This window comes from Chrysemys picta, chromosome 1, assembly GCF_011386835.1.
Source record: "Chrysemys picta bellii isolate R12L10 chromosome 1, ASM1138683v2, whole genome shotgun sequence".
NCBI lineage: Eukaryota > Metazoa > Chordata > Testudines > Emydidae > Chrysemys > Chrysemys picta.
Genome location: NC_088791.1, coordinates 275,388,635 through 275,416,087, shown reverse-complemented (window position 1 = coordinate 275,416,087; position 27,453 = coordinate 275,388,635). Strand labels below are relative to the sequence as shown.

General features: G+C 40.6%; 1 protein-coding gene across 4 annotated transcripts in view; it reads left to right on the top strand.

The window, feature by feature from the left end:
• Nucleotides 1-27,453, top strand: part of UCHL3 (ubiquitin C-terminal hydrolase L3) — a 60,469-nt gene that overhangs the window by 13,603 nt on the left and 19,413 nt on the right. For 2 of the 4 annotated variants that reach the window (XM_065581104.1, XM_065581107.1), the window contains 4 exons: nucleotides 3,525-3,681; nucleotides 4,265-4,350; nucleotides 4,932-4,979; nucleotides 17,500-17,601. In XM_065581104.1, the coding sequence (XP_065437176.1) occupies nucleotides 3,525-3,681; nucleotides 4,265-4,350; nucleotides 4,932-4,979; nucleotides 17,500-17,601 (393 nt within the window). Of the gene's footprint in view, nucleotides 1-3,524; nucleotides 3,682-4,264; nucleotides 4,351-4,931; nucleotides 4,980-5,086; nucleotides 5,114-17,499; nucleotides 17,602-27,453 lie in introns of those variants that run through there. The other 2 variants (XM_005287084.5, XM_065581105.1) reach the window with 2 other exon arrangements.

Sequence of the window (27,453 nt, the reverse complement as noted above, 5' to 3'; positions counted from 1 at the left end):
CTTCCTTCAGGTCCCACCTGGGAACTGACCTACTCAGGCCCTGCAGTCTTTTATCTGAGCCTGCTGGGCTCTGATTGGCTGCTTTCCTGCAGCTTTTCTAGGCAGGCCTGGAGGACCCTGGGGCAGGGTATGGTAGGACCACTAGGCGTACAGCAGGGGGCCTCAGAGGGCCTGATGCACACTGTGTATAACTGTAGCCTTCCAGCACACTCCAGTCATGCACTGGCTTCCACCAGCCTTGGTTACCACTTGCAGGGTAACACCAACACACTCCCAGTCCTAAATTTCCCCCCCAAACATGTGTTCTGCACTGTCCAGCCCTTTCCTGCACAGTTCCTATGTTCCCTTACAGGGGCAACAGACCTAAAATAATATTGAACAGTTTGCTACTTGAAATGGAGTTACCCAGACAACTCAGTTTGAATACAACACTAGATTAGTTTTTATAAAAGAAAAGACAAGTTTTATTTAACTACAAAGAGATTTTAAGCAAGTACAAATATAAGGCATTAAAGTAAGAAATGGCTACAAGAGAAAAAAATAGAACACTGTCTAGTAACTAAAACTTAATAAACTAGACTTGGTTCAAGGAGAAATCCTTACCACATGATCCCAGTAACAGGGCTGATCAAATTATCAAGTCAGAACCCTTCCCAAAGGTCTGGGTTTTTTTGTCGTCTTCAGCGAAAGGGCGAGAAAGGAGGATAGAGAATGAACACCCGGGGTGTTTTTGCCTCTCCATTTTATAATCCAGTCACCCTTGAAATGCCTTTTCCTGAGGGTTACTCTTAAATACACGTTCCGTCCAGCTGTGAGGATGCAGACATGAGGTCTCATAGTGAAAGATCTTGTTTGTTAAAATGCAAATCGATCTGTTCCTACCCCTCTTCACTGCCAAAGAATGGCTACTTGACTAGTGATCGCCAGTCAGCTTTGACCCCTGGCTAGAGTCGTCAGTTTGTCCTTTGTCTTTGAGAAACTGGTTTACCCACTCCCCAGATTTGCCTGGTTAAACACCTTGAATCATAATTTCAGCTTATGTTCATAACTCTACATATAATGTTGCTACATATATTTCACCATGATATAATTGTCCAGCGAGTTGTTAGTTTTCAAATGATACCTTACAAAGCATATTTTGTACAAAAATTATTACAATAGTGTATAGGGTATGAATACAGAGCTGCATTCAGTCAGTGTGCATTGTGGTATATATTAGTGTGACTCCTTTTTGAGCCATTCTACTTTTGCAAATGGGTGCTTCTTGTTGTCAGATCCTTTCCTTATTTTCTGATACTTCCACATCTCTCAATCTCCAGCCCTTACATCAGTACTAGTTCTTTGACAGAGGGGGACTGAATAAGCCTCTTTTTAGAACTGTTAATGTGCCTCACAATTAGTGCTGCATAGCTTGCCCGGGTAGTCTGGAATGCTTACAGCAGAGCAGGCATTCTTTCCTTCTTGAAGGCCAACCTGGCTGCAATGTGTATTACTCCTAACCTCTGCTGGCCAATTCAGTGAGTAATAATGCCCAGAAATTGAATATGCCTTAATAGCAGTATTGCTAGTACCAACAAGTAATTTTGTAATCCCATAAATGTATTTTTGTAGTGTTCTGCTTAAAGAAATGTAATGGATTTTTTTGCAGCAGCATTGCTGTAAAAAAGTGCACAATAGAGCATTTTAGGCACATGTATAATGCAGATATGGCTATTGGTAAGAGATTTATAACTACACCGCTACCTCGATATAACGCTACCCAATATAACATGAATTCGGATATAACGCTGTAAAGCAGTGCTCTACGGAGGCGGGGATGCGCACTCCGGTGGATCAAAGCAAGTTCAATATAACGCGGTTTCACCTATAACGCGGTAAGATTTTTTGGCTCTCGAGGACAGAGTTATATCGAGGTAGAGGTGTATTATTTATTATAACCCTTTTTATTTCTGTGATTAATCAAGGAGTTAAAGGAGGGAAGCATAGTATTTCCAGAGTGAACAACATTCCAGCAGTAGATAAGAGAATGGAATGTTCTATAATTGCCAAAACCAGCTGTCTAGTGCTTTCAGGTTTGCTGTGCTGACTGATAAAAAATCAGTCATCAGGGCAGCATATTGAAAAGGTGGAAAGACTTAAAATCAGGGCGCACCTTCATTCTTGTAGTCCGGATTGTCTATCTGAAAACCTGTCTACTGTGTTCTACTTGCAAGCAGCTGTTTCTGGTTTATTCGTCTTACCAGTTTTTGTAAAAGCACAGTGTATTTCTTGTATACTTATTTATTGGTAAACTTCTCCACAGCAGAGTAGATCACACCAAGAAATGAAACCATACAGTAATATGTGTATACTGGGCTGAACATCAGCAAAAAAACCTCCCAGTTCCATAGTTGTAGAGTATTTTCAAAGCAAAACAAGCTTTTGCTCCTAAGGGTAGCTTCTCTTTAGCAGAAATCCGGAAACTTGTACTGAGACCCAGAGTTTGCTTCATTGACTCTGAGGGGCTCTCAGCAGCTCCAATTCCCTCAACAGTGTCTTTCCGTCTGAATGGAAGGAAGCTGCTTATATCCTTTCCCAGACAGCTTTGGTAGAGCGACCTACAAACGCCAGCAGACCTTGAACTAAGACTTCCAGTGGTTCCCTGCAAAGGGGAATCCACCCAGGAGCTCCATCATCATACTCTAAACAGCAGAAGCAATGATCTGAATATACTTCCTTCCTAAAACCATTTCTTCACTCCTTATTGGCTACCTTCTTTATCCCAAAGGTCTCTACAGTAGTTGACAAACTCTGGAATCCTCTTGTGCACCCCAGGATGCTTCCCTCACCAGTAGACCCTGTTAAAACATGAATACATGTATAAATTTAATAATTTTCAGATTACACAGCCAAATTGTGTGTCATGGAATAAACTGAACAGAATAAACAAAATTGTCGTATTATTATTATGGCCTCAGAAGGCCCATTTGCAAAGTTATCAGTACCACTCAAAAACATATAAATGACTCAAATTTTTCCAGAAAAAATAAGACTGTATTGAAGCTTCTACAATGCTTCATTTCTTTCCCTTTTAGCGTAGTTATTTATTGTACTCCAGTTTGCTTGCCATAGATCTAAAGCTTCCGTTACCTTCTGGATTGCAGGGAGACATAGGAGACTGTGGTAAAGGGGACTGTTTCTCTAAAAGTGAGCCTAGCTCATCAGTCTTCGTTTTTGAACATTCTTAGCATAGCACTAGATGGCACAACAAGTTAAGTGATTCAGAATATTGGATAAAAGACACTGATGTTTGGCTGGTGACAAGATACTGATTTAGGACTTGACTCGCAGATTTATACAAGTGAATAATCTCAGGTACATCAGTGAGACTAGTCATGTGGATAAAGGCTGCAATCCCTTACTTATTCTGTTCTGCTTCCTTCTGTTTCAAACTACAGTACTATTACATTTTAATGGAGCTTTGATTTTTCATGGGAAATTTGAAATAGTTCTACATGCAAGACGCTTTTGATTTTCTGTTCCAGTATGAAACATTCAGAACAGAAGAGGAAGAGAGAATAAAAGCCCAGGGACAAAATGTCAGATCATCAGTATATTTCATGAAGCAAACCATCAACAATGCTTGTGGAACAATTGGACTTATTCATGCTATTGCAAACAATAGAGATAAAATGAACTTCGGTAAATCTTTTCTCTTAATATACTTAATATAATTTTTAGAGGGTAGGTGGCGCAGTACTCCTTTCATAGCGTTGACTCTAACTGAAAATTCTTTAAAAGACACAAGTAGAAATTCGCCATTAGTCTTCTTGTCTTAATTATACAGCAGCAATACAACACAGACTTTTGTTAATTAGTAGTCATTAAGAATTTTTAGTAATACAAAGGATACTAATACAGCACATAGTTAAATGAATAAAATATAACTCCAAATTCAAAGTAGCAGATACCATATTAATATTTCACACCATAATAAGAGTCTGGTGACTTTAAATTGTTTTGTCGTTGTATGCAGTGGAATAGAATATGTTGCATTACAGGCTTAAGTCTCCTTTCTGGATGTAAATAGACTGTATGCCTTGTGTACAAGCTTTTTGACAATGTAATGTTTAATATTCGTCTAGGAAAAAATAAAAAGGAACAATTCTGATTTGTATTATTTCTTCATGTTGTAACCTTTCAGTTTTCATCTAATTTTCTAAGTTGCTGAGAACAGAAAGAGGAATTGAATGATTTATTAATTTATTATTTATTTATTTTTAAGAATCAGATTCTACACTGAAAAAATTCCTGGAGGATTCGTTACCTATGAGTCCTGAAGAGAGAGCCAAATATTTAGAAACCTATGAAGTGAGTATCTTTTTTTTATTTTGTTTTCTTTTCCCCTCTTTTTAATATAGTAGAATTGTTAGCAGGAATAGTCTTGCATCTAAGCCCTGATCCAGCAAACACTGATGTGCTTAAATAGTCCCATTGTTGTAAATGGGGCTGCTTACGTGTTTAAAGTTAAGCGTGTGCTGAAGTGCTTTGCTAGATTGAGCCATGAATGCTTTATTGTAAATGTTGTTTGCTACTAGTGAGGAATTAGTAATCTCACTAACACATGGACGACTTTTTTAACAACTCTTATTTGATTTTCACTTTGCATGAAACAGAATTACAGTTTTAAAAAACTCTTAACACTTTTTTAAAATACTTTAAAAAAAATTGAGATCTTGAGGTTAGTTAATGTCTAATCAATACTTCTAATAGTTACAACACTAAAAAATCGTACACTATAGTATATAGCACAACTTTACTCTGCTTTGATGTAAACTTCCATAACCTACAAGTTAAAATGAAGAAAGTGGAATGAGTCTTTAAATACCTGCTATTTTAAGAAATTATTTTTTTTTGTTTGAAGTCTAATTAAACATATGTTCTAATTTCAGGCTATTCGTGTTACTCATGAATCCAGTGCCCATGAAGGTCAGACTGAGGTATTCCATTTTTTAAATTTTGTTTATTTTACGAACATAATACTTTGACACAATGTTTCAAGTAATTTGATTTTCAACCATTATAATATTTTCTTTATTTCATGTAGGATCTACCCTAGAATGAAAGTTGCCAGCCTCAAATGTTCAAAAATCATGACTGGATTAAAAATGAGATTTTTTTTCTTTTAGTTGGGGTTTTTTATTTCCCGTTAGGTTTCTGAGCCATTAGGGTGCCTTGGGTCACATTTTCAAGCTTTTCTCCATAGCCAAGAAAGTCTGGTAACTTCATTTTTTAGTGAAAACAGAGATTCTCCTGTAAGCACATGGAGTTGGGGTTTTAAGAAAAATACCAAATATTGTAAAACTTTTAATAAAATCACAAGAGTTGATAACATTGTACTTTGCATGTTTTGTGTCAACAGAAAATTAACTCTGACGTTAACTTTATAAACAAGATATAAGTTAGTCATTGAAGCTGAACAAATGGCTGACACTTTTTTATAACTTTTTTTTTTAATATAAGACAAAACTACTTAATGTTGGGAATACAAATCAGCAAATGTTAACACCTCATGAACATGGGTGTGATGTTGCTTGTGTACAGACAACTTCAGTTAAGCTCTAAAATCTATGCTATAAACTTTGTTTTACAACATTTTAAAATTATCCAGTCATTTTCAAGTTTGTGGGCGAGAGACTTGTATATGCTTCTCAGTCAGTATTAGAATACACCCCTGTGTAAAAAGCAGGTCTGTGTTATCTCTGGCAAATCTCAAGTTTTTCTTCACTGTGCATTCTCCAAGTCATTAAATGTTGTACTAAGCCTGGAAACCTAAATATAGTTTGGAGTAATGGCAGCATCTGTATAGATTTTTAATACATGCATTTTTTTTGTCTTGTCTGGACTAGGTGGAGGTTGGGAAATAGGAATTAAAATGGACGATTTTGTTAGCTAGGAAAAGGTAGAGAAATGGCTCGAGTTTTATGCATCTAGGAGGCAGTTGAAGCTTCTGGCAGATAAAGCTTTCTCTCTTTGCTGACAAATGGTAATTTGCACCTGTCTTGGAGCTCATTTGTATTAATCTCAAAAAGAAAACACTGTGCCAATTTACATTTGGTTCGTGTTTGGAAGAGTATCTTCACAGCCAATGGCTACAAATTTAGCTACTTTTTAAGTGAAGCCTTAGGTTTTGGAGCACAAAACTTTAAAAAGGGATAGATTCTCCTGTCACTAAGGGGGAAAAACATATGCTTTAAGACTAACTTCAGCATAATAATATTAATCTAGCATAAGGTAGCTTTCTACCTACTCCCTAAATTCCCTTGTGGTCACTGAGCAACATCTGAACTAGTCTGTCAACCAGTATTTTTCCCTAAGCCACATTCATTAGCAGGAGAATCCATACTTTAGATGTTAGTGGTCCTTTTAGTTATTTTCCAGATCAGTACATGCTTTCCTAGATGTGCGGTAACAGTCTATGCAGAGCAAATTTTACCTTAAATCTCTTATGACCTTGCTAGTGTCTCTGTATTCTAAGACCTTAGAATACTTCACAACAGGTCTCAAGGAGCCTCTGTCTGGGGCCAGATTGAGGCATAGGGACTATCTGCCCATGGCTAGGACTCTGATTCGCAGGATCCTGTGATTGCATCACTCTCATCTTTTTTTTAAGAAAAGTACACTCTCTGGCCCTCATCTTTGAAAATAAAAGATTGAAAATGTCACCCAAATGTAACCAATGCAGTGATGTCTGCAGATTCAGTCAGACAGCTTGGAACATCTCTAAGAGGAGTGAACTGGTTTCAATACAAGCCAAAGCAGGAAGTACTAGTAAAGTACAAGATCCAAAATTATAGGTGGAAAAACATTTTTTGTTCCCAACTACTTAAAAATAGGATATTAGAACATGCTTACTGAGAAGTGGGTACAGAGAGGATTGCCTGTAGCAGTAGCAGCAAAGGTTTTGTTTTTCAGGTATAGGGAAATAAAGGTTTCCTGGGTTACATGGCAGACTTTTGCAGAGTAACCAGACTTCTGAATTCAGACTTATGGGAAAACCATCAATTCTTTCTAAATAATGGTTTTCATTAATAAAGTATCTTTCATTACAGTTTTTTGGGAGGATGAAAAAACTGTGCCAGATGTCTGACACAAATGAGCAAAAAAACTTGTTTAAAATCTGCTGCCACCACCTTACTTCATCAAATTCAAAAAACAACTTTCCAAAGCAGAGAAGAAGTTTCAGACTGACTCCTGAAATAACTTTACTGGAACAGATATGATTAAGTAATAAGCTGGTGGCTGTCCATAGAGCTTGTCTAACCTAAGTAAAAGCGGGCTGTAGAACCCTGCAGCACTTCTAGTATAAGCTCTAGGAAACCTGTATGTGTAATATATGGAAAATTTTTGTAGAAGACTGAATTCTTAAAATAACTGTAAAACAGGAGCTTTGGTTACCTCGCTACTGTACCCTCAAAGAAAAATTAAGTTGACTTTGGCACAAGCAGCATTGCCTAAAGAATGATATGACGATGCTTTGGATTAGAAAAGCGTATATTTGCAGCTAAATATCACATTACCTTCTCCTGTATCTCTAGGCAATGATATAGAACAGGGGTCGGCAACCTCTGGCACGCGGCTTGCCAGGGTAAGCACCTTGGCGGGCCGGGCCAGTTTGTTTACCTGCCGCGTTGACAGGTTCGGCCGATCGCGGCTCCCACTGGCCATGGTTCGCCATCCCAGGCCAATGGGGGCTGTGGGAAGCGGTGCGGGCAAGGGATGTGCTGGCCGTGTTGCTCAGTGCTTCTGCAACTACTTCGTGCCGGGGGTAGGGAGAAGGAGGCAGAGGGCTCCGGCATTGCCTCCTGCCAGGCACTGCCCTCCACAGCTCCCATTGGCTGGAAACAGGGAACCGCGGCCAATGGGAGCTTCGTGGGAGGTACCTAGAAGAGTGCAAGAGCCGCACAAGCAGGGAAGCCTGAGCCCCTCCTCCTCCCCCAGGGGTTGCAGGGACACGGTTCCAGCTGCTTCCTGGAATGGAGCAGCATGGAGCCGGGGACAAGGCAGGCAGGGAGCCTGCCCTGGCCCCAGTGAGCTCCACTGCCACCCCGGAGCCGCTCTAGGTAAGCGGCACCAGGCTGGCGCTCACACCCTGAATCCCTCCTGCACCCCCAACTCCCTTCCCTGAGCCCCGCCACATCCCACACCCCGCCTGCACCCCAGCTCCCTGTCACATCCCACACCCCAGCTCCCTGCCCTGAGCCCCCTGCCACATCCCGCACCCTCAACTCCCTGCCTTGAGCCCCCTGCCACATCCCACACCCCGCCTGCACCCCAGCTCCCTGCCACATCCCACACCCCAGCTCCCTGCCCTGAGCCCCCTGCCACATCCCGCACCCTCAACTCCCTGCCCTGAGCCCCCTGCCGCATCCCGCACCCCTCCTGCACTCCCTGCCCTGAGCCACCTGCTGAACCCTGCACCCCTGCTGCACCCCTCTTGTACCCCACACACCAGCTCCCTGCCCTGAGCACCCTGCACACCTCCTGCACCTCAACTCCCTGCCCTCAGCCCCCGCTGCACCCTTTCTGCACCCCCTGGGGGCAGCGTTGGGGTGGGGACTTCAGGGAAGGGGTGGGACAGGGGCAGGGCCTAATTGGAAGGGGTGGAGTGGGGGCGGGGCCAGAGGCAGCGGGGGGGGCAGTGATGCGGCCCTCGGGCCAATGCACTAGTCCTCATGCGGCCCTCGGGGTCATCTGAGTTTGAGACCCCTGATCTAGTAATCGAGTACATCAGGGCTCTGCACTAAGCCCCTTTTTGTTCACATTGATGCTTGCTGCACTTACAGAAAACATCCAGAGAGTGGCACCCTAGTGTATGCTTTTTGCAGATTGATGTGCTCATGGGGGAGAGCAAAGAGGAAGGGGAAGAAGATTTAAAGATATGGAGGTGTGTACTTGAGAGAAATGACCTGAAAATCAGAAATAGAACAGAGTATATGGTTTGTAGATACAGCTTTGTTGTCTTCCTGCAAGGGATCACTGAAAGTCTGGAGGGGCAGCCACTATCAAAGTTACGAAGCTCAAGTACCTAGTTTTGATAGTACAGCTGAACCCAACAACAAACTAATAAGCAGAGAGGCATGTACTAAATGGAGAGAAATGAGCGAAATCATCTTTAATAGAATGCCTATCAAATTGAAAAATAAGATCTACAGGATGGTAATTAGGTTTGTACTTTTGTATAGCTCCAAACGCTGGGCACTGATGAAGAGGCAGGAGCAAATCTTGAATACAGTGGAAATGAAAAGGTTAAGATGGATGCTTGGAGATACAAGGATAAACCATGTTAGGAACAAACGAATTAGGGGAAGTGTGAAGATGATACCAATTATAGAAAAGCTGAGGGAATCCAGACTTACGTGGTTTGGGCATGTGAAAAGAAGATCAGAAGAATATATAGGAAACAGGATGTTAATCTTAGAACTAGAGGGTAGGAGAAGGGCTGGAGGACCCAAACTGGATAGATGGATGTTATACAAAAGGATTTGATTAGCTGCAAAGTTTCTGACAAACTGCTTCAAGAAAAACTGGAATGGAAAAGGATTCAGAGCCAGCCCCATATCAGTGAAACTAAGGCGAGGAGGAAAAGAGAAGACTATGACAGTGGGAAAATATACCCTAGTATACCATCTGTTATGGAAGTACAGAAATAATCTCCTACTGTTTGACATTGTACCACTTCTGGTTTTCTTGTATGCTTCCTACTTCTGGCTACCAGGTGACCGCTTCAACTACAGCTGTGCATGTTTGTCTAAGAAAGATGAGACCCTTGAACTGAGTAATTCTTGAATTGTTGTACCCTGGTTACTGTGTAGCAGTATAACTGCCACCCCTTCTAGTGGCAACACATAACTTATTATTTCCATTGAAACTTGACAAACAATTCTGGCAATGAGAAATTTAATTTTGGAAAATCAAAATGAACTGCTGCTTTTAGTTTCTCGTAAATTGAGAGAATTGGTCTCAAATTCACAGTTCACTTATGGATTCAGCATTGTGACTAGGACTGATATTTTTTTTAGAGAGATTGGAGTTGTAGTAACTCTGAAGTCTCTTGAAAACCCGTAAGTTGGAATCGTAGTTCAGCTGGACTTCTTCCTTATCTTGAACCATGACTGCAAACCCTAGGCTATAAGAAGTTGTTTAGCATGCCATCAGAACTGTAAACTTGCTTGGAATTTAACATGCTCAGGCTTCAATTGTGATCACTGTGGTTAGCCTTGGCAATGGTAAACTGAAGAGTGAAGACGTTCTGTTTTCAACCATTGTAAAATTTAGGCTTTCCAAGATCTTTGGTTTCCTGGGTCATTATGATTTATTGGTTGAGAAATAACATGAAGGAGCTTGCCATTATCTTTTTCCATGGAGCGTATAATGGTATTTTGTGTATTTTGACATATAGCCCATGTTGGTGGTTTTTTTGGCCAGGAACCCATGTGACCTCCTTAAGGAATGGTTTTTGCAGCTTCTCCAAGGTTCCAGTGATACTATTGCTGCCATTATAACTATGGGTCATAATAGTGTTTTTTACAAGTTTTAATACTCCAAAATATTCTCTGTAAAGGAAAGGAAATTTTAAACATTGTATAGCATGACCAAAGTATTCTTAGATATAAATTCTTTTTTCACTTTCTATCTTACATTTTTACTGAAAGGTTGGGTATACATCTTCTCTCTCCAACTATCCAGAATACAAGAAATATATTTACAATTACTTTCACTCAAACTCTGATTCATTGTGTTCCACTGTCCCTTGCATCACAGTGGAGTATTTGAGAGAGAGAGAGAGAAAGATGTCCGGTCCAACTCTGATACTCCCAGTTGCAGTACTGGAAGGAATACAAGTAACTATTCATTATTGTAATAAAAATATGCTAGTATTGAGCTAGCACCCCACTCAGCCATCCCAGCGCCCCCTCCCGCACCCTGAACTCGTCATTTCTGGTCCCACCCTGGAGCCTGCACTCTCAACCAGAGTCCTAACCCCCTCCCACAGCCAGCCCCAATTTTGTGAGCATTCATGGCCCGCCATACAATTTCTATTCCCAGATGTGGCTCTCGGGCCAGGAATTTTGCCCACTCCTGCCATAGAACCTCAGCCACTTCAGGAGGATTCCAGATTGATTTGACTGAAATAACTTTTAACAAAGTTTACAATGGAGGTGAATTAAAAATGGAAAGGTATTTAGGACTTTAATCTGGACACTACTTATTTTCAAGGCCCTATGTCTGAGGCCATTTGTCTGGCTAAATAGTACTCTCAGGCGCTTTTCAAAATATGCTTACCTCAATTATGGATTGGATTGTAAATTGCAGGGAAATACACTGTAAAAAAAAAAATATGTTTAACAGTTACAGAGCCTGTAAGTAATTCAGGCCAAAAACTTCACTTGTTGGAGGGATGCCTTCTAAATTGTAGAGATGTTGGATTTTAAATCTGCTATTCTTAAGTAACAACCTGTAATATTTCCTTCTGCCGGTACTAGCAGCTGTCCAGTAAGCAGATAGAGCACAGGTCAGCTAACAAATCTTCTTCCCAGCAATATTGTGGAATCATATGAAGCATCTGTCCTTCAGAGAACTTGCATTTCATTGTATACGTCATATTTATTGTGCGTCATATTATTATTATTCTAGTATAATTCTTACGTTTTACTTCTCAAATATGATCATCAGCATTTAAGTGAATTTTCCTTTTGGGAATAAAAACCTTATTCTGATTTTTGTGTTAGTAAAGTTGGAGGCAACTTAATATAAATCTTGTTGACATTTAGGTGGTAGTATTATGTTTGAAACATTTTACAGTGTGTTCCTATATTAACATTCATACTAATTCAATAAGTCTATATATACACAATCTGAAATTAAAATTAAACTTTTATTCCAAATTTCTCATCCGTGCTATAACATAGATGATATCAGTTCCTGTGATAATTCTGGAGTTTGTTTGCCACAGATAATAAGTACGCCAGCTTTTTTTGTCATTTTAATTTGTAGTTTCGTGAAAGATTTTAACCCTCTAGAATTTTCAGCATTTTGCAGTAAGGTACTTCAACTACAAATCCTTTCATCTTGTGTAATTTCATAGCCCAAGAGTCTCCCTTTTCCCTTATGCTTGCTGATTGCTATTATTGGCCTTGGTAGAGGATACCATCTAAAGCTGTGTTTGTGGTTTCCAAGTCTCCAATTAAAATGGAAATGTCGTACTTAATCGAATCCTTAATAAATATGCATAATCTCTAAATATAAAGGTGTTCTGGAATAGCAACAGTCAAAATAATCTGTATTGGCTCTTTATGTTAAACAATAGAGTGCTCAGATCATTTAAATAGTAGATGGAATTTAAAAATATCAGACCTTGTACAAATATTTTAAAAGATACTTATGCATTGAATTAAGTGACTGCAGAAAGTAATCTTCTTAATCAAATACTGGCAATCTGCCTTCTATGGATTTCCTAATACCTAGTAGTCCGGACATCACTCTTGTCTAATTACTATTAAAAAAACCAAAACCCTTAAACTTTTCTTTGATAAGTCAAAGAAATTCAAGAGGCAAGTTGATCATGATAATGAAGTCCGAATACAAGGAGAAGAGATCTCATACTAGAGGGCTCTTTAATATAGCAGACAAATGCATAACAAGATCTAGTGGCTGGAAATTGAAATTAGAAAAAAATGAAACTGGAAATAAAATGTAAATTGAGTAACAGTTTACCAGGGGATAAGGTAATTCTCTATCACTTGTTGTCTTTAAATCAAGATTAGGTACATATCTTTCTCAAAGATGCACAGACTGTTTGGCATTAAGGATGAATTACTTAGTGAAATTCTATGGACTGTTATTCAGGAAGGGTGATTATATGGCCTTAGGAGTCCATTGTCCCTTACAGACTGGAAAAAAGGCAAGACGTGCGGGATGTGCTTTAATTAGACTGTACCTTTATTAATTTAACTCATTTGGGAATTATCCAGCAGTAATTCAGACAGCACACATCCTCATATCTTCCACTGCACCCAGAGGGTCTGAATGGCTGCACAGCGAGTTCCAGCAGGTGGAAGGGGATGCCAGATAGAAGGGTTGAGCCCTGAGAGTGTGCTTTGGAGACCCCAAGATTGGGGCAGCATCTGGGCTTGAAATACTCCTGGGATCCAGAGTGGCAGGGGCTTGGATTCCCCTTACAGTAGTCGAAGTGGGAGGCCAGTAAGCGGTGCTCCTTAAAATCTGTGATATCTGGTCTGTCAGCAGAGCCAGCCTTAGTGGTGGGTGATGCTGGCGATTGCTCAGGATGCCATGATTGGGGGGTAAGGAATGGTGTCCCTAGCCTCTGTTTGTCAGAGGGTGGAGATGGATGGCAGGAGAGAGATCACTTGATCATTACCTGTTAGGTTCACTCCCTCTGGGCCACGGTCGGTAGACAGGATACTGGGCTAGATGGACCTTTGGTCTGACCCAGTACGGCCGTTCTTATGTTCACTGTCCAAGTGTTGCAAGCTGGCGGGCTGGGGCGGCTGGAGCGGGGGTGAATGCAGGCAGTGCTTAATTTATAATGAAAGAGGTGCTGCGGCCCGAGAGCAGCGGCTGCTGGCCAGGCACCCAGCTCTGAAGGCAGCGCCACAGCCAGCAGCAGCGCAGAAGTAAGGGTGGCATGGTATGTGGTATTGTCACTCTCAGTTCTGTGCTGCTGGTGGCAGCTGTTGGCCGAGAGTCTAGAGGTGCTGGGGCTATGAACTACAAGCCTAGATGTGCTGGGGCTAAGTCTCGGCAAGCCCTGGCACAAATTAAGCACTAAGTGCGAGCAAGCCCGGGGTTGGAGCCCCTGGCCAGCCGAGTGGGGGATGGGCCATATTGCCCGGAGCTGATAGCCTGGTGGGCAGGCACACGCAGGAGGGCTTGCCCCTGCAGAGCCCCAGGTCCCACCCTTTCCATGGGCAAGGCTGGGGGCTGCACACTTGCTCTCCTCCTGGTAGGTTGTCAGGGGGTGTATGGCCCGGGGAGCCTTTGGACTCAGAAACTCCTCCCTGTGCAGCCCTTCTGGGCTCCAGGGCCAGGAGCTGGTCCTTGCACCCTGTGCCCCACGCTGCTGTTCTCAAACACAAAGAAAGGGCACCAAAATAAAAGTTTGCCTAGGGTGCTAGTCTTCCTAAGGCTGGCCCTGTCTGTCGGGAACCAGATTCCCTATGGAATGAGTCCCTGCACCAGACACCTCCCACCTGTTAATTTGCAACTGCTTAGACTGTGTCAGTGACTGGGACATGGGCAGTCTTAGCGGTTAGAGTAGGAGTCCACGCTGAGGGCAAGGACTGGTAACTTGGAGCGAGGCAAGGCAGGAGCAGGGCTGGGAACAGGAGCTACCACAGCCATGGGTGAATGCTTAGAGCAGCCACTATACTGCTGCTGCTGGGCTTAAGAGCTACTCTCCTGATTCTTCCAATCAATCACAGGGTGTAGGCAATCTGGCAGCCTACTACATCCCTACTGCACTCACTAGGTTGCCCAGAGACTGGCTCTGCTGCAGGCCCTGCTTCCTGACAAACTATGCCTCCCAACTTACTTAGCTAGATCCTGGAGCTGCTTTGGGAGGGTGAAAAAAAAACCACTCCAGCCAATCTGGCGGTGAGAAAAAAATTAGTTTCCAGTTCCAGAAAAGTCAACAAATATGATGCCTACAGCCAGCCACAAAAATTTAGTCCTACTTTGATCCCATGGGTAGGAGGGTAAGAACTGCTGATCTGGGCATGAGAGCACATTAACCTCTACCTAGTGCACAGGGAGATAATGGCTTACATGAGTCCCTCTGACCAGCCCCCAGCTCAGGTGACGTCCTCCCCTACCATCTCAAAGGAAGGGGAATCCTTAAAGGAGCCATGACCCCATTCTTTCCGCTTGACCAGAAAAAATTCCCTTGCCTTTATAGTTTCCCATGTTGCATTCTGGCCTTAAAACCTATTCAGAAACACTTACCTGAATTTATTCATAATGTTCTTAAAACAAAAAAAGGAACAACTGGGACACTTCGAAATAGGTGCCAGTCACTGAGAATGATAAATGATGAAGGGAAAAATTCCTGCTCCTTAATCAAAACTCCTTTTGTCTTAAGTCTTACCTTACTTAGACTGTAGGATTTAATAAAAGGTGTATTTTAAAATAATAGTAAATGAAGGAAAAAAGATAGAAGGTCATAATTGAGTCATGTAACTTGCCTAAATGGAATACTTGGCTAAGAATGGTTTTATATAAACTTTTGATTTACGCTAGCAGATTTAATAAGTTGTATGTAAATTCAGCATCCCTTATGTGGGTTGGCATTACCAGTGTTGTCTTGGCAGCTTTTATGCTATCAAAATACTACTCTCTATTTTTTTCAGAGCAAAAATATACATACTGTAAGGCAATTTCCTGTCAACTGTGTTTACCCAGCCAAAACTAAATTCCTACCCCATAATTTTTAAAGCTTTTTGTTGTTGTGTTGCTAGGTAAACAATTACTATATTTGCAGCTTCAAGAAAGAAAACACAAACCTCTATTACCAAAATAGGCAAGAGATTTGCAGAATTGAAAAACCTCATAGTCTGAGTGGGCATTCCATTGTGTAGGGAGGGCACTGAGGTCTGACATGCCAAACCACTAGATATTGAGATCTTGATCAGCAGACCCATGCCTCCACATGTAGGTCCATTGACTTTGGAGGGCTCTGCAAGAAACTGCAGGAGTCGTTCCTCGGGATTTGATTAGAGATTTTGAGTATTTTGATGGGTGTTCTGAAGTTTTGAGGTCCTTCTGATATGTTATAAACATTTGAAGTATTTTCCTAACTCAGCAGTAGTCTTTCCTCTCAATACCTGTTCAGCATGAAGAGATGAGAAACCACAGTAGTGTAACTGAAGCATAGCAGCCATCAGCTCCTGCAAACTTCTCTCACCCCACAAATCTTGTCTGATCCTGCTGTTGGATTGTATCAATTCCCTCTTCCTTTAGCTGGCTATACATTCTCCTTTCCTGTAGAGCTGCTAACATCTAGGGTCTGATCCAAAACACATTAAAGTTATAACTTTTGGATCAGGCTCTAAAGACAAGGAGCATATTACAAACCTCTACATGACCCAGATGCTATGGCCATGGCCCAGATGCTAAAAATCCCATGACATCCCAGGTATACTCATCTCTGAGTGAGTGAGGTTTGCAGTTGTTCTTGTCCTTAGTTCTTATTCAGGAAGAATCTATTTGATTGCCTCTTGCTCTGTCCTAAGTGTATAAGGCAGTGTGTATGGCACAGAAATTTACTGGACCCTCCTTTTGTGGGAAAGTCACAGAATGAATATAGACAAAAAAGGCAGAATGGCAGGTGGAAAGTTGTAAAAGCAGAAGGCAACATTGATATGGATTTGTGATACGGGATATAAGCATCAACTTGACACACAGGTAAATTTCTATTTTGCAGCTATTTGCATAACTAGTTAATCACATTATACATTGGGCCTTTGTAATTCATTAGAACTGTTTAACACTTTGTACTGTATTGAATATACGCTTATTGACTATATCTTGTGGAATTACATCTTCTGTTCTGCATACATACATATTCTGTAAAATGAGAGACAGTTGTGCTTGAGTCACTTTGTTATTGCTTCTGTGGTCTTTGTGCTAGCAGCAACTATTTGAATCATTTAGTCCTAGTGCTTCCAAAGATATGAAAGAACAGAGATTTCAACTTATGTTAATGGCAGTACTGCCATTGACCTACTTTAAAAGAATAAGGGGAACATGTATCAAGTTGCATACCTTACCCCCCGTAAGCCTTTCCAATTGCTATCCTTCTACACTAGGAATGTACCAGTATGGAAACTCTGGGTTGCGCTGCAATAATGACTTGATCCACTTTTAATCAGAACTGTACCATATGGTTTTCTTCTAAATTACATGAAAACCTGACTTTTGGGCTGCGTATATGAGGACAGGGTATATCCTTTTGTGTCTTCTAATCTCTCCCAGAAGAAGTAGATATGATTTCAATCACCTTCCTCCTTTCTTCCAACAAGCGATCTAGGATACATTTGTTAAACTTGTCTTCATTTTATGAAGTTTATTGGGTGTGAATAACTCAACTGTTATACCGAGTTCATATCTGTCTAGCGAGGAACTTCTTCAGATTTGAACCATATCTTTTGTTAATTTCCATTCTTTGTTGTCATATTATTGTTCAAATACAGCCCATTCCTAGGCATGAAGCTTCCATGCCGATGCTTATTAAAGCAATACACAATACAGAAAATCAGAGACTTTGCAGTAGCCTAAACCCTAGATATGTTAATTCAAGTTTAAGTGAGTTAAGTATTTTGTTTAATATTTATGAAGTCGTCCTCGTCCTTGCTGCCCTTACCATCATTGTCATTGCAACCTCAGTTTAGCCTGTGCAGAACGAAGCCTTCACCATTGTGTCGCTCTGCATCTCTCTCCTAGGTCAAACATAACCATGTAGGTCCTGCACAGGCTACCAATCCATCAATCCGTCTTCATTGTTGGCAGCCATTGATACGCCTTCCTGTTGGGCTCCGTTCTGTTGTAAGTGTAGTCCATCTTCAGTCTCTACACATCTGTTGTTTTTTTCTCTTAACCATCCTTAGGGCTCTTTTCCCTGTGGAACAGCAAGCATGTATCAGTCCATGCTTTGCCTCCTAAGCTTTTTTGGGGGGGAAGGTTTTTTTTTTTAACTTTAGAGATAATTTGGCATTTGTGAGCTATTTTTCCAAGTATACAAGAAGCTTGCCCTTTATGGAACTGCTTGTTCTTCCATAAGCTCCTCTTCAAACCTCTGTAATCTTTACCTCATCTTTATGGTCTTTCAGTTGGTTCTGCTAAACGCACTTCTTAGCAGCTTCTAATTCTTTGCCATACAGTGTGATTTCCCCTTCCTATGGTTTTATATCCTGAGCCCATTTTCCTTCTTCTTTTCAGTTTTGAGCCTTGCTTCACAATCCTTTGTGTTTCAGCAAAGATTAAATGTCTCCTGTAGTTCTGAGGTGGCTTAGATACTTTCTCCCTTGAGATCCTATTATTTTAGCTGCAAAGTTTGTAAAATTCACCTTTTGGTTGAAGATTAAAATGTTCTGTAAGATGGTGGTTCCTTATCAAATATTATGCTTCAGCTTTTTTCTCTTCATTCAGGAGGCTTGAATATTCATACACTAATTGTTCAATCTATATTTGTTTATTTAGTATGCAACATTTTTAGATAGTTGACTGGTTGACTGACTGAACTCTCAGAAGCACTCAATTGAAATAGAATGATGGAGTGGAAATTCACAAAAATAAAGTCTACTACTTTCCAACGTGTGAAAGATACATATCCTGAGATGGATGCTACCAAGTTACAACTGGGATAGCTATCTTTCTGTTTCAACCAGTATAATCACATTGCTGTCACACTGCTAGAAATTTGCATTTGATTTATGTGGATTCTGACTAAACTGAAATAATTCTGACTGTGAGCCAACTGTAAACTGAATAATTCCCCAGTCTGAATAGGGATATGGAAATCTTTGTTGTTGGCACAAACATATTCACCTACAAAATACTTCCATTTCTTTTAGTGTATTTATTTTGTTCATTATGATTTATATACCTCAATGTTGAGACCCTTCCCCATGTACCTTTCCATTTACTTGGAGAACTACTCTTCAGATGTTTTATTTTATTCTGTTACATAGATAGGGAGTAGCTCAGACTGTTGCAAATCAGTGTTTGGGAACTTTATGAAACTTTCTAGATTTTTATATTCAGGGCTTTATCTGGTTTGTAACAAATAAAATTTGAGAACATTATTTAATGGAAAATGCACAAATTAAAGGAAAAGAGGTTATATCACCCTTGGCCTTCTCATTAGCATTGGTAAATCTGTGCCATTCATCTGTCTTAATATTCAGTGAGGAATATTTTTGGTTGTTTTTAAGTTTATTTTTGTATATTTAGAACACTTTGCCTAAAAGTTGCTAGTGAATATTTGTATATTCCCCCTCCTCCCCCCAATAAACGTAGAACAAGTGAAATCAAGGATGCAATTAAAGTCATTTCTAGTGCAACTAGTACAGTACATTGAGCCTAAATGTTTTTGGATAAACAGTGTTCACTCTTTGTGGACATGGGGAATCCAACCATCTATTTCATTTACTTGGGCGGGGACACAAACACACACTGGTCCAGCACTCCTTTCTCAATGTTCTTAAATTGTAACTTCACTCAAAATTAAATTAGTGACTTTTGACATGATCATATCTGTCATGAAAATAAAACAGTGAACCGATTTGAATCCATTGCTCATTAACTTCAGCTCACTTCTGGATCCTTTAGATTTTTCTCTTTTCTTCTTGGCAGGTTCTCGTTTTAATCTAACAGGAGAGATTCAACTTGCATGTCCTGTAAGAGGTAGAATTTATTATTATAAACAACTCAGTGGTAGTCCTTGAACAAGGTGTCAGACACCTTTCCTGAGCCAGACAATTGTCTGGAATGCAGTACAATAGGCTTCCACCGCTCTGTCTCCTTTCTTCCCTTCACTTCAAAACTCATGATGTGTGCCACAATTGTTACCTGAAGTTCAGTTCCTTCAACTCCATGCTGAGTACCCTCATCTCTGGCTTCTGTCCTCTGTTTCATTCTAAATGTATTAATTAAGGCTTCTGATTGCCTCTTTTGCTTGGAGCGGTGTATCAGAATCTCTGACATTCTTGTCTTCTTGGACCTCTTCATTGACTTTGACATGGTTGATCAAACTCTCCTTGTCATCTTGTCCTCCCTTCTCTATCATGATAGCACCACTACTAGCAAACTAATTCTGCTGTTAAACATCTTTTTGGGTGGTGGTGGGGAGATTTTTCCCTCTCCCACTCAGTGGGGGTTCATCAGAGCTTTCTCCTGTTCATCCGCCTTTCTAAGTCATTGTAGCGGAGTGGACACCCGCTCCTGCCCTGAAGGGCTTGAAATCAGCCCTAAAAGAGGGCTGCAGTGGTAAAAGCTGCCCTGGAGAGGGCTGCAGCTCTAAAAACTGGGCTGATTGGGGAAGTGGCCGCAGCTGGGCAACTTACTTATTTTTTCCAAAGCCATCTCTATTGACACCTCAATCTGGGACATTTCCTCAGGTCTTTCACCTAAAAAGAATGTCTCAGGTGTGGGAATCTCCTTCACATTCTCTGCAGTGAGGACAGATGCAAAGAATTGACTTAGCATCTCTGCAACAGCCTTGACTTTCTTGAGTGTTCCTTTAGCACCTCAGTCATTCAGTGGACCCCCACTGATTGTTTGGCAAGCTTCCTGTTTCTGATATACTTAAAAAAACATGTTACTGTTGTTTTTTGTCAATATTGCTAGTTGCTCCTAATTCTTTTTTGGCCTGCCTTCTAATAATTGATTTGCCAGAGTTTATGCTCATTTATATTTTCCTCTGTAGGATTTGACTTTCAATTTTTAAAGGATGCCTTTTTGCCTCTAAACACCTCTTTTACTCTACTGTTCAGCTATGGTGGCATTTTTTTGGTCCTCTTACTGTTTTTTTTTTATTTTATTTTTTTAATTTGGGGTATGCATTTAGTTTGCGCCTCTATTGTGGTGTTTTAAAATAGTCTCCATGCAGTTTGCAGGCATTTCACTGTTGTGACTGTTCCTTTTAATTTCCATTTTAACTAGCTTCCTCATTTTTGTGTAGTTTTCCTTTTTGAAGTTAAATGCTACTGTGGTGGGTTTCTTTAGTATATTCCTCCCTACAAGGATGTTAAATTTAATTACATTCCGGTTGCTGTTAGCAACTTCCTGGATATCTATTGGAAGTCTTGCTACCAACAGTCTTTATTCTCATTGTTTAACACATTGTCTTTCTTCCAGTTACTATAGCCTATTACCAGGGGTTCACCTCTGACTCTACAGAACCGGGCAGGTTCTACAATGTTGTCCAAGAACCAGTCTTCTCTTTCCATATTGCTAAAACTTAGGCCATTATCTCCTGCTTTGTGATCTCCCTGACATTCCACAATCCCCTTTGAAGTCTTTTCCATATATGGAACATTTGTCCTGAGCTGGTCCACAAGGCTGTTACCCTCATGCAACTCCCCCCAAGAGCCATATACTCCCGCCAAGGAGTTAGCCAACTAATAAAGATTAGGCAAAGGAGCCAGTTGGAAATCTGCTGTATCATGATAATAAACAACCTTGCTTGTATATTCTGTCCCTTTTGCTTCATCCTTCTGGTATGTCTGTTGTCCTTATAATTTATAAGCTCTTTAGGATAGGGACAGTCTTCTCTTTTTTTAATCTTATTTTTCAGAACTTTAGCATATCCGTACAGACATATTCAAATACAGTGACAAAGAAAATATAACAGGAATATGGATTTAACAATAACTCAGTATGAAATATTCATAGATAAATACTCCTGAGTGTTATAAGAAATAATTCCCTAACAACTCCCCTGTGCCTCCCCCCAAAAAATCAGAAGCACAAACTGATTCCAGGTAGACTGGAATGCGCTCTTTAAACTCTAACTGTCTTAATAGTTGGATCTTGTGCCTCTATCAAGTGTCAGTTTTTCCATGAAGATGGTGTTGAATGTGGGGATTGTAGCAGATTTCTATTTTTGTAAAATGACTCTCTTGGCCACTGTAAGTGCTGCAGCAATCCATTTCCTGGCATTACTTGAACATGGTAGATCTTCTAGAATGCCCAAAACATAGAGACTTGTCGTAGGGGAAACTTCTACCCTGATCACCTTAGAGCACCACACACTTCCTTCCAAAATGCGGCTATACTTTGACATTCAAAGACTATATGAGACAAGTTTGCATTGGAGCTGTCGCATTTCCAACATGTACTATGAGAAGTCCAACTTTATGCAGTCACTCAGCAGTCCAATAATCTCTATTTAGAATTTTCTTCTGAAAGAAATACAAAAACAGAGAAGTGGATGTTCTGCATATGTTGTATCAGATATTGTCCCACATGTCAGAGGAAATGGAGATGTTTAGCTCCTTCTCCTATTTTTCTTTTATGATATAGTCAGCAGGATAAATAAGGAGTTCAGCCATTTTTATGCGTTACTTATAAAATGTATTTGGCTAGCACATTTTTTAAGGTGCACTTCAAGTGAAGTGTTATTTATGGCCTGCCAACAATTCCTCAGCTCCTTTATAATTTTGAGTGAAAAGGAACTGTCTTCTAATGTGTCTGTACTAAAGATATTTTGGATTCTACTGTGATACTAATGAGAATATATTGGTATGTCTCTTACTCACTTTTTAAATGTATGGATAACCTGCGATTTGTAATTTACAATTAGGAAGAAGACCTGGTCAAACAGTGTCTTAAGGTTTGAAATTCTTATTTAAAGAACTCTTTCCTTGATGGAAAACAATAACTTTCTCTTTAACCTGGTGATAAAATCACTGAGATGCATCAGGTTTCCTAGGCCATGAGTTTTTGTGCATGTCTGAGAAAAACATTTATGTTGTGAGAGAATTAATTTTCTATTGAACCACAGCTTTTGGAGATCGGAGGATGTAGCAGGAGAAAAAATTAGAAGTTTTGGAGTCAGAATAAAAGCTGAAGTTGCCCACTCTGATCTGATGTAATTGAGAGGGAAGCCCAGGAGGCTAAGAAATGGGAATTACTGTTGAGGTTGAGGGACAGTCAAGTAGATTACATCAACTTGTTAGAAAAAAGTCAGAGAGTTGAGTGTAGTAGTTTTGGGGGGCAAAAGAGTGGGGGAATGGAATGCAGAGGAGATGAAATATGGGGAAACATGTCAAATAGGTTAACTCCCTGTAAGGCAGAAAGTTCTCAGGGACCACAAGTCAAGAAATTTCACAGACCAGGAATCTGTTGGTGAAGACTAGAGGAAGAATTGGAGAAGAATTAGTATGGGAAGTTGAGGGAGAGTAACAGAAGTTAATGGACACTGACCTGAGACCAGAGACTCTGTGTCCTGGCCTCTAAGAAGACATTGTATCCAGGTTTTTGGGACTTGGATTCCCTGTAAACCTAGCAGTATGGTGGCCTGCTCTCTCCCCTGGTGCCTTGAAGAGGAAGCAGCAGTTGGCAGAATGAAGAACTGCACTTTAGTTAAACCCGGTAGTTGAGTGGCAGACACTACTGATTTGGTCAGTTTAAAGTCATAGAGCTATAGGCCAGAAGTCACCATTAGATCATCTGATCTGACCTCCTGTTCATCACAGGCCACCAACACGGCCCAGCATCCACACACTAAACCCAACAACTGAAATAAGACCAAAGTATTACAGCCCTCCGGAGACTAAACTATTATGGACCACAGGCAAAGAAGAGACGGCACCAAGATGCACCAGTGCTTGGTTTCCCCTGTCTTGGCTGGGAAATTATTGAATGAGATATAGGCTGATAATCCTAGCAAATGACCTACATGCACATGCTGCAGAAGAAGGCGAAAACTGCCCAAGGTCACTGCCAATCTGATATGGGGGACAGTTCCTTCCTGACCCCACATACGGCAGTCAGTCAGACTCTGAGTATGTGAGCAAGAACTAGCTAGCCAGCCAACCACCTGAGAGAGATTGGTGCCACCTCAGAGCCCTGGTCCACCCCATCAATGTCCTATCTCAAGCCATGGCTATCCCTGATGCTTCAGAGGAAGGAGATTACAAAAATAAACTCCTAGAGCACGTTGTGGGGGAAATCCCTTCCTCACCCTTGCTGGTGGCCGGCTGAATTCCTGAAGCATGAGCTTTAGGAACATAAGGCACAAACCAGAAGAGAGTACCAATCCCCTGTCATACAATTGCACTTATACGTTTGTCTAGCTCTCTTACAACTAAACAAACTGTTTTGCCCCCACAACTCCTATTGGGAGACTGTTCCAGAACCTCACCCCGCTGATGGTTAGCATTTACTTCTAATTTCCAGCCTGAATTTGTTCATGACCAGTTTATATCCATTTGTTCTTGTGCCAACATTGCCCTTTAGCTTAAATAGTTATTCACCATCCCTGCTATTTACCCCTCCAATGTGTATATAGAGAGAGTAGTTGTATCACCTCTCATCACTTATACAGGTATCCTTGAAAGGTAATGGCACTGGTGACATTTCTTGTGAACATTGTTATCATCTTGTTCATCATTTGATCTGTGTTGAAAGTGCCTGGATTACCATAGTTTTCATTGCGTTGCATGTACACAGTTCTGTGCAGGGAATATAGTTCTAACTACAGACCCAATTGATTGTGCAGTGTCCCCTACTGGTACAGGCATTAATAAGGTGTTGTAGAAGCTCAGATACCATTGGGCCCTTGAAGAATACAGGAAGTAATTAGTCACCCACATTTTTCCATATCTGTTGCAATGGTGATCCAATATCAGGTTTACCTGTGTGGAAAGACATCCAAATCTTTGTTTGCCAAAAGATGTTCCTTTTAATATGACCTTAAAAACTGGCCTCACATGGTGGGAGTTGAGCTAGTGACTTGTTCTTTTTGATGGTGAGATTGAGGTGCAAGCAATTCAGGTTCTTGTGGGTCTCCTTTTCTTTCTTGCTCTGATAATACAGAGCTGCCACCAATTTCCTTGCTGCAGAAACTGCAGTTTGTCCATCACTTTCTCCCAATTTGGCAAGATCTCCTAAGCAGTAAGCTCCTTTTGTTTTAACAACATTTAACATGGATTCCCCCCCTTTCCCCAATACCAAATAGGGATGATCATGTCACATGCTGTTAATGTGTGTACAGCAGGAAGTATGTTGCAGAAGTCAGGAGTGAGTGTCACAAATTGCATGCACAGGTATGAAGCAATGCTTGTCAGTTGTGCTGGTCTTGGTACCTGTTTCAATCCAACAGGTTATCTCTATGTTCCATTTTTGGAAATAGGTGAACAGCATAAGTGTCGGGTGACCTAACTACTATGGTTCCTTTGACATCAAGAGACCCTGAATCATCCTTGTGTCCACTTCCTCCTGAGTACTGTATAAGTCTTGGGCTTCTTCAGCACCCCTACTGGGGATGGACTTTGCTAATTTCCTTTGGAAAACCTCCAGCAAGAGGGGTGTTTGTGCTGTGTGTACTCCTATGCTCTCAGGTGCATTTTGAACCATATATTCACAGAGGAATTTACAAGTGACTGCTTGTTGGATGCCTCGTTTAAAAACTCTTTCCATGAAGTCCACCAATCACCTGGCATTTCTTACATCCAATTTCCGATCCTGTCCAGCACTGTCTTTTTCATCAGTTTTCAGAGTTACTGTTATGATACCTCTCAAAAACTTCAGTTACAGAATTAGGTTTGCCAGATCCTTTTAGGACCTGCCTCTAGTACTCAGCAGCCAGTTCACTGAATGTGTGGAATTTGTCTCCAGCCATAATTTGTATGACAGCCATGGCACCTATGATGTACACTATCGTTTCTTTGTTGCATGCTCTTAGCTCATATATTCTTTCAGCTTAAGCCTCCAGCTGCTGCACTAATTCAGCTTTGCCTGTTCTGTTCATTGTTTCATGAGCATGGAAGAGGGACATAGGCACAGGTCCCATTGGGTGACTAATAACAGTCAACACTGAAACATCATCTCTGGATTTTGCTAATGAAAGGGCTCTCCAGAAAACAGTTTCTGGACTGATAGCTGCTGTGATTGTCCTTCCTCTCCCTTGCCAGACTTAAATTTGGTCGTCTTGGCCACGTTAGCAAATGTTTTGATGCCAGATTTCTTGACTGGGCTGAAAAAGCCACATGTCCCATCATAATGAAGCGCACCTCTCACAAATCTCCCCATTTGTTCTTCACCAACATTTGCTATTTTCAGTAGAGACTCTTGTACATTTACTACATCCAGTCCAGTAAATATGTCAATAAGCACCTCTGCATGTGATTCAGGGTCTAATGAGTTTGTCAGATTGTTGATGACATGGTTGGTAAGAGCTATAACATGCTTTTCATCCCTCTTCATTGCAGAGGCGTGGACTTTGTCTTCACTATTTCTTTTTATGTCACATCTTTCTGTCATAGCTTTTGCATATTCATAACATGAAGCTGTGTATTGCCATCTCTAACGCTAATACTGACCTGTGCATAAGTGTCACTAAAAAACTAATTTCTAGAATAGTTCAAAGGCTAGTACTGCATTCATAGGCAATTAGAAATTAAAACAGGTTACCAGGCAGACTAGATGGTACATAGTACGTTCATAAGCTTACAAATGGAGAAGCATTATGTTAGGAATTCATGTAGATTTATATCTACCCACTGTGCAGTACAAACTACTGGTGCACAGTCTTCAGTGTGAATCTGATCTGATCAGCAAATTTCAACTGAAAATATAGAAAACTATTATCACTTGTGAGATACTTTGACAATTAAGAATATAAGATGTGAAAACATTTCATGTTAATATACTGCAAACAGTTGATATTTGCCATTTTTGCCACATGCCAAATAGCTTCATTTTGGGAGTGGCGGGAGGAGATCTTGCCCATGCAAAAACAATAAAAATATTTTAATACATTGTTGTTCAGTAGCTTTGACCAACAAATACCACACTATGGTGTTGAAATTAACTGAAATCATAAAAAGTGTAGTTGTCATGTTCGTTTTTCTGGAACTGTGTGCAAAAAATGACTTTTTTTTTTAATTTTGGATACTATCGTTTCACCTTTTCCACAGGCTTATGGCACCAACTGACAGCTCCACATCATACTTAATCAAAATGTACATAAAATAAGCTTTTAAATGATATATGATGTGGATTTATATATGATGGGTACATTAAATTCCAAAAATATGACCCTTTTTGGGGAATTGCCACATGCCTACAGATTTTGAAATGACTAGTGGCTTCCAGCCACCAGAATTCAGTAATAGTGGCAGTAGTTTGAGGCTTTGGAGCAGAGGGAAATTTGAGAAGAAAGTCCCCCTCCCCCCCCCCCCCCCCAACTCCCAGTGCCTCGAAGAAGCTAGAGTTGCATGTTTTAAGGAATAAAATTGTTCAGACATAATAATTTTAATCTACAGCCAATAGAAAATGACTAAAATATAATATTACATTTAAAACAAAACTACATTAACAGAATACTAAAGTTGCAGAATCAATTCCTCAAAAGTTAGCAATTAAGAATTGCCAGAATTAAGGTTACCTGTGCAACTTTAATTCAGCCCTCTTTTGAGTATGCATTATGATACAGTCTTTAATTACAAAAACATATATTTTCCACAGGACCTCTGCCTCTTTCATCACACAGGATGGTCGGGGCTCAGGGTATGAATCAGGTGTACATAATAAATAAGGCTGTTGTCTGTAGGATCCCTGCCTCCATTTGTTGCAGAAGTTAGACATGAATGGGGCTGGGATTGCAGGAAGAGGAAGGATGGTCTCATGAGTAAAGTAGTTGGTTGTTCCCCCAGATCATTGAGTTCTGCC